The sequence below is a fragment of the Doryrhamphus excisus genome, chromosome 20 (assembly GCF_030265055.1).
Source record: "Doryrhamphus excisus isolate RoL2022-K1 chromosome 20, RoL_Dexc_1.0, whole genome shotgun sequence".
Lineage (NCBI taxonomy): Eukaryota > Metazoa > Chordata > Actinopteri > Syngnathiformes > Syngnathidae > Doryrhamphus > Doryrhamphus excisus.
In genome coordinates this window covers 16,164,325-16,177,872 of record NC_080485.1, presented here as the reverse complement: position 1 = coordinate 16,177,872, position 13,548 = coordinate 16,164,325, and the positions used below count along the sequence as shown (strand labels likewise).

Genomic DNA, 13,548 nt, shown 5'->3' with positions numbered 1-13,548 from the left:
GCTCGCCAGCAGGGGGCGCCGTTCTCCCTTTATCGCGTTGTACCTGTTGGCTTGGAGTTCCACAGGGGAGATGTTATCATCCCAAGTGTTCGGACGCGCCCTGATGTCAGCACGAGCTGCCTTGTGTGATTAAAGCAGACATTTATGGCCTACAAATCCCCCCCCCCCAAAGGTTGTAAAGATGTCATAGTACTGCATGCGGCCGCAGATGCGAGGCCAGTTTCCATGCATTCCACCCATCTTAAACCTCCAAGGGCGGGGGGGGCTCAAACTCTATCAAGTTTGTTACAACATCTCAAGTTGGAACAACGTCTAAAAGGGGGGGGGGGGGGCGGGGGTGGTGAGAATTCAAACAAACTCTGCTGGAAGGTCAGCACATGTTTCCTATTTGCTCTTGTTTACTTTCATGAAGTATCAGCTCGTCTCTGAGGCGGCACTCGTGCGCACTGGAAGACGTTTTCTGCATTCCTTGAAGCCAAGCCGTGGCTGTGTACGTCTGTTTGAGAGCCCTAAGTCACCTGATGTCACTTCCTGTACGGAGAGACAGGAAGTGGTGGCGTCTAAAAAAAGCCTGCACCGGACCGTTTCCAGGAAGCGTTCCGAAGCAGCGGGGGTACACACAAGCCAATGTCCTCGCAGCCGGAGCGGGAACATGGGGAGTTTATTTGGCAGGAAGCGGCCAGGCATTGCACAAGATGTACACTTGAAAATAAAAGCGGGGCCTCGTCAACACACAAGACCGATGATGATGATGATACAAACAATTCAGAGAAGTTCCAGCATAACAATAAAGTACGTTTATTGGGATTAATATCTTCCAGACCTGATCCATGATCAGTGAATTTCTGCAAAATAGGATTCCCTATTTATGGATGGAATGTTTTCATCGTTTACCGGCTTATAAATACACATTTCACAGGATTAGAGCTCTCTACATGTGAAATAACACCCCTACTAAGAGAAAATAAGACATAATATAAGCTAACACGTTAGCGCTGGAAGCCCTGCTAGTTTGTTTCCACTTCCTGTTCTGCACATACTTCCTGAAGTGGCTATTGTCTCATCAATGTAACATTACTGACACCTAGTGGCCAGTTTGGTGCTAGACTATGGTCTTTATTACTCAGGAAAACATGTTGGAATACAAGTGATATGTCGTATTGGGGGCCAACCAATCACAGGGCACATATAGACACATATAGACAAAAAAAAAATCTTGATATTAGCTTGCTAGCTCACTAGCTAGCAGTCTCAAGTCTCTGCAGCATAAGAGTTGTGCAATGTGGTGTAAAGAAAGAATGACAGGAGTGTAAAGTTAACTATAGGGGTGTTATTTCATGCCTACAGGGCTCTAATCATATTAAAACCATGCTATGCTCTATGCTCCAACTATGAAAATATTCCTTTTATTAACATGGAATCTTATATCGCAGAAATATCGTGGTCTGGAACCAATCCGCTAGAATCGAGAGGTTACCGTACAAACTATTTCATTTGCCCGCAATCCGACACCACTATCTTCTTGATCACGCCGCCATCATGCAAACCAAAGGACTCCATTCTGGTGACCACGTCCATGCCGGACGTCACCTGACCAAACGCCACATGCTTGCCATCCAGCCTGCCGAGGAGACGAGAAAAAAACTAAAGCAAAACGGCAGCAAAAACATTGGAAAAAACGTACGCTAACCGGACACTTCATTAGGTACAACAGTCAAATTTTGCCCTTCAAACGACCTCAACAATCAACCTTGTCATGTTAGTGTCATACTGCCAGGTTATCCTCAAATAGGCACCTCCTTTTGTTACCCACAGGGGGCAGTAATTCCCATTATCAAGACTGAAAGCACCATGTGACTGTGGTTATCTTTAGCACCACCTGCAAAGCTAACATGGCATCTGTAAAGCTGCACTTCACAGCATTCTGGAGGTGATCAGACAAATCATTAAACCTGATCTAAAGTGGAAAGATGGCGTAATGTTTTGTTGACAAATTCAAGCAAATATTACTTTACTACACATTTGCTGAATGAACACGTACACAATGAAGTACCCAGTGACTAAAACATGCTGGAAAAGTTAGTTACCATTCCGTCTTGGTGGTGCAGATGAAGAACTGAGAACCGTTGGTGTTGGGTCCCGAGTTGGCCATGGAGAGAATCCCTGCACGGTGGAAGTCAAATGAAACAATTGTTAAAGATGTAAACAACTTGGGTTATTGTGATGGTCTGAAATACAATGTTTGTAAAACCTGAGTTATTATATCGCATTATTTGTCAACTCACTATCATTTGAAACTTGCAAGCAAACACAGTGAAGAAGGTACTGCCATCTAGCGGACAAGCATATGTATACAAATGAAATATACTGTAGATTTCTTTACTCTAAAAGAAAATACTAATTTAAAAATTAGAAAAAATGTTTAAAAAAAACAAAATGTACTTGTTTTATAAATTAAAAAACAAAACAAACAATATGAACAATCAAAAATTAATTTAAAAAATATTTTCTATATATTATGTGGGATAAGCAATTTATCTCCAGCTTCCCGGATGTCATTTCGGCTTGTCAGGTCATCAAGAACGATATAAAAATATACAATATAATACTAGTAATACTAGAAATAGAAGGTTGAAGAGCTGCACCTGCCCCAGTGTGTTTTAACCGAAAGTTTTCATCCTTGAAGGTTTTCCCATAAATAGATTTCCCACCGGTGCCGTTATGGTTGGTGAAATCTCCTCCCTGTGACAAGACAAGGAGCATCCATATGTAATAATATTAATATCATCATCATCGTCGTCATGACAACAAAATGTGGTTGACCTGACACATGAACTCTGGTATGACCCTGTGGAACACCGAGTTCTTGTACCCGAAGCCGTGTTCTCCTGTGCACAATGCCCTGAAGTTCTCTATGGAAGCAAACATTCTGTTTATTATTTTTAACACAAAACGGCTCAAATGTTCTTTGTATGTTTTTTTTTTTACTTACCTGCAGTCTTTGGCACAACATCTGCATTCAGCTGCAAGATATAAACAGTAATAGAGTCAGTGTCCAACAGGCGTCCTGCAGGGGCTGCTAAAGGTCCTCGGGAGAAGCTAATGCTAATTAGCCAGCTAGCTAAGAACGAGCTACCTGGATGATTATTCTTCCCAGTGGCTCACCGTCCGCTTGAATGTCCAGAAACACGACGGGGTTCTCGGTGGGGGAAGAGGAAAACAGCCTGGCGGCAGCGATGCCGACTGCGCTGAATCTTACTTTCTTTTTGAAGGAAAGCATCGTACTTTCACCTGCTAGCCGTAGCACATTTTAGGGCCACAGACGCTAGCCTGCTAATGCTGACCGATGACGTCACACGGCGTGACAAAACTGTAGCTGTGCCACAGCGACACTGTGTGGCGAAATGGGGAACTGCAAGCATGCTTGTATGAGTTATGTGGGAAAGTGAAATCTTATTTTCTTTTATAAGACATTTATGTACTGTAAGTATATACTCATATGATCGATTTTAGATGGATTTTTACTTTGAGAGTGTTGTATACATTTAATTTTAAAATGGCGATTTAAATGTAATAAAAATATGAATTATAAATGTGCTACTATATTTAACTATATACATACATAATAAAATAAAATTAAAAAAATTTCTACTATTCACAAAATAAACATTTTATATGACAGTAATAAAAATATTTTAATAATTGTTATTGATCAGTCCTGATAAAACATATAGAGCCAATACATATTACTATATATTTATCTACTTTTTAAAATGATGCATATTTGTAAGTTAGGCAGCAAAGTTTCCTAAATATCCAATTTTAAAATACATCCACGTGCAACAGAAGATTGCAGGATGAATTATTCCTAATCTGAGACTAGCCAGCATCCCGGGCCGCGACATGAAATGACGAGTCAAGCCTCAGCATTTTGGCGTTACGATTATTTAGTCTTAAATATTTAAATTGGCGTATCAAGAGGCACGTCAAACATGGCGTTTCTCGGGGTACATATTTATTCCATAAATATTAGGATGTCACGTCATCCTACGACATACAGGTTTGTCAGACTAAAAAAAAAAAAAAAAAAAAAATCACAATATCGGTCTGAGCACTTCAGATTGGACTTTATGCCGAATTGCATAAAAACGAGAAATTGTTTGACATCTTATGACTTCTTAGTCTTTTTGTTTTGATACAAACTCGGAATCTCCAAATTGGATTTTCACTGAATCATTTTGTAGCACCTTTTTTATATACTGTATATATATATATATATACTGTATATATATAGTACACAGGTACACAGGTGACAAGAGAAATACACGGCATATTACACAAAGGAGAAAATGTATTTTGCGTGTGGGGAACATAAAGTATATTTGCCAAGAACGGACAGGTGAGGTCAGCAAGGTCATCCAAGGTGAGGCCGGCGGAGACGTCTGACGGACAGGAGGACGCTGCAAGCTTTACAAATTCTAAATACACTATGCACACTCCCTGTGGAGAAAATGAATACATTTCTTGCTTTTCTTCTTATCGTGTCTCTATTTGTCATTTACATTATGTACACACACGCACACGCACACGCACACGCGTACATGTTTCTTTTCAACATGAATAGCTTTCAAAATGGTCAGACATTTTTCACGTGGGCTGCGAGAGGAGAGGAGAATTTGGAGAGACCCAAAGCGGCAGTGCGTCGTCTTTTGACAAACAAACAAAAAACAGTATTTGGTTGAGTGTAAAGGGATAACAAGTCTTAAAAAAAAAGGGGGGGGGGTCAAACAAACATCACTTTTCGTGTACTGCATTAGACCTGTCACAAAAACAAATTAATTTCAAGTCATATCAAATGGGGTGAAAATACACAAGATGCAATTTAAAAAGTATCCAATTGGGGGGAGGGGGGGGGGGGGATTTGGACCTCTAAGCTGCTTTTACACATTTTGGACACCACACCGGCTAACGAACATTAAAATAAGAATAAACGGGGACACACACGATACGACGATACGAGGCCAGGGTGCATTTGGATGAACTGGGATGAGAGTACCGTGTCCAGCACTGCAGTGTAGGACCATGCAGGTGGCCCCCCCACCCTTAAGAAAAAGGATAAAAACAGGGGGGGGTCCATGCTGCTATTAAATACTACAAAAAAATGTAGGAAATATCTGCTTTGGTGATGTTTACGTCCAAGTGTGTGTTGTTGGGGGGGGGGGGGGGGGGGGTACAATAACGCACATAAAATGTACAAAAAAAGTATAATAAAATAATAAATATGAATGGGATAAAAGAGGCAAGACGACGGGACGCACAAATTGGCACTTTGAATAAAAGAACGGTGCTAAATCTGACAGAGTGAGACGTCACAATAAATAGAGCATCTGCGGAGTGCCGGTGTTGCAAAGGTTTCCTTCTCGCTTCCTGTTCCACGCACACATGCACTCGCCTCGTGCACCGCTGGAAGAACACATGAGACAAAAACACACATATAAAAAGGACCCCCCTCCCCCCTCCGCCCCCCCCAAGCATTTTTTTGTCTCCCCCCCCCCCAAAAGCCAAATCATGCTCGTATAGAATATATATAAAAAGCTTTCCTCTGTTGATGATAATAGCTGCACTTGATAAGTCACACGGGGTATCATATACACGGATATCTACTCTATGTACACGTCTGCTTGTGCCCGCCAACATGGCCGCCGATGCTGTTGGTGGAATCTTGACACACGGAAAAAAAAAACAAAAAAAAAAACAAACATGTGCAGGGATGCTCTCCCTGGAAGTCCCACCCCCTTGCGGCGCACCCTAATAAAGAGAGCCTGTGCACGTGCGGCGTGGGGGGGTGGCGGGTCACTGAGGTGGCGTCTGCGGACCGGACGGGACGGGACGGGACGGGACGGCCCGACGCGTCGCTCAGTTGTTCTCAAAGAGGGACAGAAGGTCGTCGTTGCTGTTGGCCGGAAGATCGGGAGGATCCAAGTAGGAGAGGAGCTCGTCCGGGTTGGCGAGCTCTGGAAGAAGCTGCGGGGGAGGGGGGGGGGGGGGGGTACTGTTATAGGATATCGTTTATGGCAGGTCATTAATAAATTGAACGTTTTGGTAGTTTACTGTTTGCCTATATGTGCTTTTAACACTTTTAGAGCCCTACAGACATGAACTAGCACCCCTATAATCACCTTTACACATCTATGTGGCAAGAAAACTGTAGCTTACATAGTCAGAGGCTGCACGAGTGCTACCACGGCTGTGTGTCGATTCAATTTCAGGGTATAGAAATGCATACAAGATGTACACGGACTACTCTAAAGTACATGTGACTGGGAGTGCCGTACGCGTTGCCATGACGCTGCAACACAAACGAAGCCAAACAAGAGACACACAAGCGCAGCCGCATGGCGCCGAAAGCACGCAGACTTACATCCAGCGAAGGTTCGGGCATGTCCTGGCCATCTGACGAGGGGTTAAAGGTCAGATCGGCGTGCGGGTGAGCGTTCTGCCCGGGGGGCTGAGGGGGCTGGGGGGGCTGCGAGGGGCGAGGTGGCTGCGATGGCTGGCTTCCGCCGGCGCCGCCACCGCCACCACCACCACCACCGCCGTGGTGCAAAGGCGGCCCCGATGGGCCACCGCCGCCGCCGCCGCCGTGATGCAAGGAGGGCCCCGATTGGCCGCCGGGATGAGGAGAAGCATGCAAGCTGGGCTGCATGGAGTTATGATCAGGATGGGACATCTGCAGGTTGCAACAGATGGAGGGAGGAGAGGAGGAGGAGAGGAGGAGAGGAGGAGACAGGTTTGAGAAAGGAGGAACGTGAAATGAGTCCCAGCGCGAATGGAAGCTGTGACGTAACATCATGCTGGCTATTGGCCCACAAACCAAACTCCGCCCACCAGTCGGCGAAGGTGCAAAGAGACTTACCGCCTCGCTCATGCCGTGACTGAGGGGCTTGTCCTGCGACAGGAGACCACCGGGGCCGGCGTCTGGCGGGTGCGAAAGCTGCGGCCCGTGCATGAACTCGCTCATGGGTGGACCCCCCCCTCCTCCAGCTCCGCCCCCAGAGGGGTTCCCGTGAGGGAAGTCAAAGTTCCCCTGGCTGTGGTACGTGTTGCCTGTCAGGACCAAAACAAATTCCCAGTGAAAAACCAGATTACAGTTTTTGGTTTTGTACATTTTCTTGTTAAATGATATGCTTAGAATGTGCTCATGGACGCAATAGCCCCCGGGCCGCATTTTGGACACCGTGGTCTACTTATGGAAGGATGCAAGGACGCAAGGATGGATGGAAGGATGCATGGAAGAATGCAAGGATGGATGACGGATGCAAGGATGGATGGATGGATGGACGCAAGGATGGATGGAAGGATACAGATGGAAGGATGCTAGAATAGATGCAAGGATGGATGGAAGGACGCTAGGATGGATCCAAGGATGGATGGAAGGATGCATGGAAGAATGCAAGGATGGATGACGGATGCAAGGATGGATGGATGGATGGACGCAAGGATGGATGGAAGGATACAGATGGAAGGATGCTAGAATAGATGCAAGGATGGATGGAAGGACGCTAGGATGGATGCAAGGATGGATGGAAGGATGCTAGGATGGATGCAAGGATGCTAGGATGGATGCAAGGATGCTAGGATGGATGCAAGGATGGATGGACGGATGCAAGGATGGATGGACAGATGCAAGGATGGATGCAAGGATGGATGGACAGATGCAAGGATGGATGCAAGGATGGATGCAAGGATGGATAGATGCAAGGATGGATGCAAGGATGGATAGATGCAAGGATGGATGCAAGGAGAGATGCAAGGATGGATGGAAGGATGCAAGGATCGATGGACGGATGCAAGGATGGATGGAAGGATGCAAGGACAGATGCAAGGATGCAAGGATGGATGGAAGGATGCAAGGACAGATGCAAGGATGCAAGGAAGGATGTAAGGCTGCATAGTGTTTTATTACCGCCACATCAGAGTGCAAGGCGGACCAAGCGGTGTTGCTGTATTCCGTGTCCTTGAACGCACCATGAGCATCACCAACCTAGCTGGTCTTGCTTACCTGCTACTGGGTAATCGCCCCCGTTTCCGCTGCCGTGTTGGCCGGGGTGTGGGGGGTAAGGGCTGGGACCGGGTCCAGGTCCGTGGCCGGGTCCCGGCCCGGGTCCGGGCCCTAGCTGGGCGATCATCTCCATGACGTTGGGCATGGTCATCTGACTGGGGCTCATGGTCTTAAAGCGCTTGGCGAGCGGCCCGTCCGGGTCTTCTTTGATGTGCAGCTCGGACTTGACGGGCACGGGGCGCCAGCTGCACGTGGGGTCGATGGTGACCTCCTCAAACTCCGAGCTGTTGGACATCCAGTCAGTTCGAGCCCGACCCTCAAGCGACAAGCCTCAATGCGCACGTCAACTTACTTTTGGATGGCGTTGAGGATCCCCCACATGTACTGGTCCACTTCCAGACCTTCTAATAATGCGGTTTTGCTGTGAAAGGAGGCGAGGACGTGGTTAGAGAGGCGCTTTTTATCGTGACAACAGCTGCGGAGGCAAAAGGCGTGAACCTACTTGCACACAGGACATCTCCAGGTGCCTCTCTCGCAGTTGAGCTGCAGGTAGGACTCCAGGTCGAAGCACTGCGGGGGACGACAACCAATCAGACGAGTTCCTTAAACTTAACTTTCTCGGGCACGAACCTGCACGTGTTTGCAGTCGTGCCCCCGCGCCGGCAGCTGGATGCGTCTGAAGGTGATGGGACACTTGAGCGACACTTTGATGGCCGTCTGCTCCACGCCGTCCTCCCCGTTGAGCGTGGTGCTGCCCGCCGAGGCCGCCACGCTGCTGAAGTTCCTCTTAACTGCCGAGAGACGCCACAGTGATTGGCCGCACGGCTCCAAACGCAAGGAGAAGAGCAGCAGGTGGCTAGCTAATTGAGATATTAACAAACGGCGACGTACTTTTGGTGATGCAGTGTTCCGCGGGAAGGAGCCTCTTCTTTAGGAGCCCCTGGAGGACGGAGCGCACAGACGGCCTGTGGACCAGCTGCAGCACGAACAGATGCGACTGCGGAGCAAAAAACACAACAAGGAACATGCGGCCCCGTCCCGAAACGTGCGTCCATCTTGAACACGGCGCCGGCCCGAGGCGGTTCTACTCACGCAGCAGCAGGCGGTGACGGTGATCTGGATGGTGTTCCTGCCCGGCTGGCACACGTGCTTCAGGTGCAAGGGCTTGTGGGAGGTTTTGTTGTCCCCCCTCTCGATGGTGAGGGGCGTGGCGTTGACGCTGACCTGGACGGAGGCCGGCCAGTTGGTGTTCATCTGTCTGTCCTCGTGGTGGTAGCACTTGAACTGCAGCTCCAGGTCCGACCTGTGGGGGCGACGGAGGGCCACATGTGGTCTGATGCCCCCCCTTTTCCAAATGTTTTGCTCCAGGGAGCCGGCGGGGTGTCGTTACCTCCACATGAGGGTCTGGTGGACGGAGGGTCGGAGGTGGAAGACGTGGTTGCTGACGGCCAGGTTGTGCTCCAAGCGGAACGGCTCCAGCACCACGCCGTCCCTGACTGGGAACGTCAGCCTCAGCTCCTCGTTGGAGTTCGCTGGAGGAGGGGAGCAAAAAACGAGCGTGTCTTTTTGGTCTTTTGCCAGAAATATACAATAATAATAATAATGATAATAATTTCAGCATTTGCAGAGTTCATACGTTTGATGATTTATTGTATTTTATTCTATTTTGCTATGCAGCAAAATCTTATTAGTTTGTTACCGCCTAAAGAAGATAAAAAAATATAAATATAAATTATATTATTATCTATATTTTTATATAGAAAATGAATGAATATTAATAAATATTAATATAATATAATTATATATATATATATTATATTATAATGTAATATTAATATTATTTAAAAATATATATGTTAATATTATATAATAATAAATTATATAAATTATAAATATAACAAAATTAGCTGCTACATGATGTAGCACCTAATTTTGTATTTTCTTCATCATCACATGATATTACATTGTACATTATATCAAATATTATATTTGATATGTATTTTTATTATCTTTCCATTTATATATAGTATATTTTGTTTTGCCATTTAATTTGGTGCCGTAACATTTGGAAAAAAAAAATCAAATTTTGTGACATAATTCATGTAAAAAAATGTATTACATTGCGTATTATTATAATATTGCGTATGCGTCCAATGAAAACGGGTGCGTTTCATACGGAGGAGTGCGGAATGGGAATCGTACTTACACGGAGGGGGGGGAAGTGCTGTCATATTTGGTTTCATGTCCGGTGGGAACGGGGGCTTCACATCCTGGCTTGGCGACAGGTACGGAGGGATATTACTTCCGGGCGTCATTGGGGGCGTGGGGTTCCCAGGCACTGGGGAGTGGGGGTAGTTACCCGGCCTGGGGGGCTATTAAAGGCAGGCAATTAAAAAAATAAAAAACTGCTGTAATGCCATTCATAAACACTAGGGGTGTCACAAGATATCGTGGGATTAAAACGTGAGAAGCTTTGTTGTGGAAACAAGGCCTGGACAGATTCATTAATTAATTAATGAATTAATTAATCACACACTCAATGAAACAATGTCTGTTTTCCTTAGGCAAGAAGAGGGTTTGTTCCATAGAACAACGGCATGAGCGGAGAGAGCTTTTGTCAGTCATACAGTATAAACACCCCTAACAACACAAACAGGAAGTGAGCTCATACCCCATTCCCTTGGCCGTAGGAGTATCCTCCTCCAGAGAAGTTGGTGCTCTGCCCGTTGAAAGGCTCCTGCTGCAAAACAAATATTGACTTTGGCATCATCTGCTGGTCATCTGCTGGCGCTCGGCATGGAGGAAGTGGGAGCAGACCTTGTAGTACTGGCCCATGGGCATGCCAGGCGGGTACTGCCCTTGCCCCTGCTGCCCTGGCATCCTCTGTCCCGGGTAGCTGGGTGAAGCGAGCGGTCTGGAGGCGTTGGGGTTGGGGTACTGTCCCTGCTGGGGCGGGAACTGACTGTTGGGCCCGTACTGACCTCCATAGCCAGCCTACAGGAGGGACATCAAGTTGGGTTAAATGAGGCGACAAGAGGACCGGCGTCGACGTTCGCGCGTGAAAGGCTCCACCCACCTCCCCAGGATACGCCCTCTTCATGCCCTGCATGGGCATGCCTTGCCGGGGTCCTCCGGGATACCCCTGCTGGGGCATCCGCTGGCCGTGACCCCCGAATGGACCCATGCCGGGAGTTCGGGCCTGGTTCATGCCCATGGGGGGGCCGCTCAAGTTGGGGTTGTTCATACCTGAACCCATGCTGGCTGGATTCATGCCTCCAGGCGGACCTCGCGGCCCCGGCTGGTTCAGGAACTGACTGTTGTAGGCCTGAGCCGGGCCCATCTGGAAGGAGGAACACATCTGGAGGAGAGAAGACGCAGGAGGATGCTCAGGTCTCCAGCAGCTGGATGTACGGCGTCTTACTAATGTGAGTAGTCAGTGAACAGCTGGTACGATGGCACATGTGATGCAGACCATCCCGAGGCAACAACGAAATATGGCCTGGGAGATGCACGAGTGCTGCCGGTAGTGAGGAGCTGTGGTTTATTGACACTATTGTTATGGTACGGGCCATTCTGGTTTGGATTGTTTTCCCAATGTAACCCCCCCCCAGTTGCATACTGGACGGTACCTGTCCATACTGGTTCATGTCCTTATTCTGCGTCTCCTGCAGCGCCGCCACCGTGGCCGTCGCCGTGGCGGTGGCCGTAGCGGCGGCGGCGGCAACGGCGGCTGCTGCGGCCGCAGCGGCGGGCTGCGTGAAGTCACCCGTCGGACGCGAATGGGCGGTCATGCCCATGCCCCCAGGCGGCGGGTTGGGTCCTCCGGAGTAACTGCAGACAATAGAAAGTGGTTAGTGGGGTCTGTGGACGTGGGTTAGAGCCCAGGCAGGAGTGTGCGTCTCACATGTACAGATATCCCCCCAGCTTAATGAGGGCCGCCCTGGGCCAAAGAGAGGGCCCCCACATGTTTAAGATATATTAACAGAATTAAAAAAACGCCCCCTGCATTTAGAGGCAGCAGCTGTACCATGACACCTCCAGGGACTGACACGTTAGCAACATTTCCACGATTTTTCATCTCTATTTTTCTCCCTCTCCTGCATTGGTATGCGGACCCTTTGCACACTTGTTGAGAATGCGCCCCCTGGGGCAAAACGCGCCCCCCATGCACAGCACATATTCCGCCTTTGGAACCGTTTCCAGTGCGCGGCAGCTGAGAAGCGCCGTCCTTTCCTTACCTGCCGCTGTACCCTCCGGGACCCCCAGGGTACCCGGGGCGGCTGTACATCCCCTGCTGAATGTACGGCTGGTTGGAGCCGCCTTTGCTGGGGAACTGCTGCTGCTGGGAGCTGAACTGCGGAGAGTTGAGGCCCGCCGCGCTGGCCGACATCCCCGACGCCATGGGGTTCCCCCCGGGGTTCATGGGGTTGTTGCTGTTGGCCATGGGGTTCCCCAGAACCTGCAGGAACCGTGCTCTTATTAGGTCTGAACAAGAGCACATGAAGGAGGAAGCGTGTGCTGGGACCTACCTGGCTCTGTGACGTGTTGGTGACGCCCCACACTGTTGTAACCACAGACAGGGACCCGGGGGGCTGGTTAGTGTTTTGTTGCCAGGGGACGGAGTCGTAGGGAAAGGAGCCATCGCTGGAGAATAGATGATGAACATCAGCCTCATGCTGCTTTGCAATTTCAACACACACTATAAGTGTCCGTTCAATCCCTCTGAAAAGACCTCAGTGCCAAGAATATGCGACAATTAAACCCCCCCAAAAACATCTCGGGAATGAAGGTGAAACGTTCCCATCCCAAAGCAGGGCAGCGCTGGCTTCCCCCGACACATCCAGATGGAAGTTGGAGGGCAGCAGGAAGCTGCTATTTTTGGACGGGAGCTTGTTTTCTCCCCGTGGAACCAACGACATGTTCAATATTTCCTCACAGATCCTCAAAGACGACTCTGGACTAACTCCAGGCCGTGGATGCTCTTTGATGGAGAGTGTCATGAGAACACCACCTTCTCCAAAAACATGACTTAACAGCGAGTTATTTGAGTTATTTCTTCAAATGAATCCTGCTCCTCGCCTTCTTTAGCAAATTGCTGGGCCCCATGGCGGGTTATTTGGCAGTTCAAGAAAATGCGGAGTGACTTTTCCACAAGAATGGCCCCGTGCTGAACGGACCCTACTGACCTGTGCGTGAGGCCGGCCTTCATGCTGTTCATGCCGGGCTGCATGGCCACTTTGCCCTGCGATTCGTTCTGCCGGTTCTTCTGGTGACGCAGCAGGAGCAGCCGACCCAGCTCCTCGCACCACGACGACAGCAGGGCTGCGAGGACGACACACAGAACCCAACCGTGGATATCTTTTTGGATTTTTGTGCTGGTTTGATTCTTTTAGGAGGTCAAAAGCCATAAAAATAGCACAAAACACTTTTAGCATGTATGCTAGCATCCCGGGGATTTACCAAGGCGGGACAAATGTGAAAAACAG

At 48.4% G+C, this 13,548-nt stretch overlaps 2 protein-coding genes across 10 annotated transcripts in view; both read right to left on the bottom strand.

Annotated features, from left to right (window-relative positions):
• Window positions 1-646: 646 nt before the first annotated feature.
• On the bottom strand, window positions 647-3,325 carry LOC131108278 (peptidyl-prolyl cis-trans isomerase A-like). 2 transcript variants are annotated; one of them, XM_058059213.1, is made up of 6 exons: window positions 3,137-3,325; window positions 2,993-3,023; window positions 2,824-2,912; window positions 2,646-2,742; window positions 2,088-2,163; window positions 647-1,621 (listed from the first exon to the last, which is right to left on the bottom strand). In XM_058059213.1, the coding sequence occupies exons 1-6, from the start codon at window positions 3,278-3,280 to the stop codon at window positions 1,486-1,488; spliced, it is 573 nt and encodes a 190-aa protein (XP_057915196.1). In that variant the 5' UTR covers window positions 3,281-3,325; the 3' UTR covers window positions 647-1,485. The 2 variants fall into 2 exon arrangements, with proteins under 2 accessions (XP_057915196.1, XP_057915197.1); XM_058059214.1 differs by having other exon boundaries at window positions 3,166-3,315.
• A 2,212-nt stretch (window positions 3,326-5,537) lies between these two features.
• LOC131108276 (zinc finger MIZ domain-containing protein 1-like) overlaps window positions 5,538-13,548 on the bottom strand; it is a 108,674-nt gene continuing 100,663 nt past the window's right edge. For 7 of the 8 annotated variants that reach the window (XM_058059206.1, XM_058059205.1, XM_058059210.1 and 4 more), the window contains 18 exons: window positions 13,249-13,384; window positions 12,592-12,706; window positions 12,301-12,521; window positions 11,692-11,893; window positions 11,139-11,420; window positions 10,880-11,056; window positions 10,734-10,802; window positions 10,269-10,434; window positions 9,453-9,594; window positions 9,155-9,365; window positions 8,954-9,059; window positions 8,693-8,853; window positions 8,565-8,632; window positions 8,415-8,483; window positions 8,063-8,346; window positions 6,917-7,107; window positions 6,422-6,730; window positions 5,538-6,024 (listed from right to left, as the gene is read on the bottom strand). In XM_058059206.1, the coding sequence (XP_057915189.1) occupies window positions 5,917-6,024; window positions 6,422-6,730; window positions 6,917-7,107; window positions 8,063-8,346; window positions 8,415-8,483; window positions 8,565-8,632; window positions 8,693-8,853; window positions 8,954-9,059; window positions 9,155-9,365; window positions 9,453-9,594; window positions 10,269-10,434; window positions 10,734-10,802; window positions 10,880-11,056; window positions 11,139-11,420; window positions 11,692-11,893; window positions 12,301-12,521; window positions 12,592-12,706; window positions 13,249-13,384 (3,017 nt within the window). In that variant the 3' untranslated portion in view covers window positions 5,538-5,916. The remainder of the gene's footprint in view (window positions 6,025-6,421; window positions 6,731-6,916; window positions 7,108-8,062; window positions 8,347-8,414; window positions 8,484-8,564; window positions 8,633-8,692; window positions 8,854-8,953; window positions 9,060-9,154; window positions 9,366-9,452; window positions 9,595-10,268; window positions 10,435-10,733; window positions 10,803-10,879; window positions 11,057-11,138; window positions 11,421-11,691; window positions 11,894-12,300; window positions 12,522-12,591; window positions 12,707-13,248; window positions 13,385-13,548) is intronic. The other variant, XM_058059209.1, reaches the window with a different exon arrangement.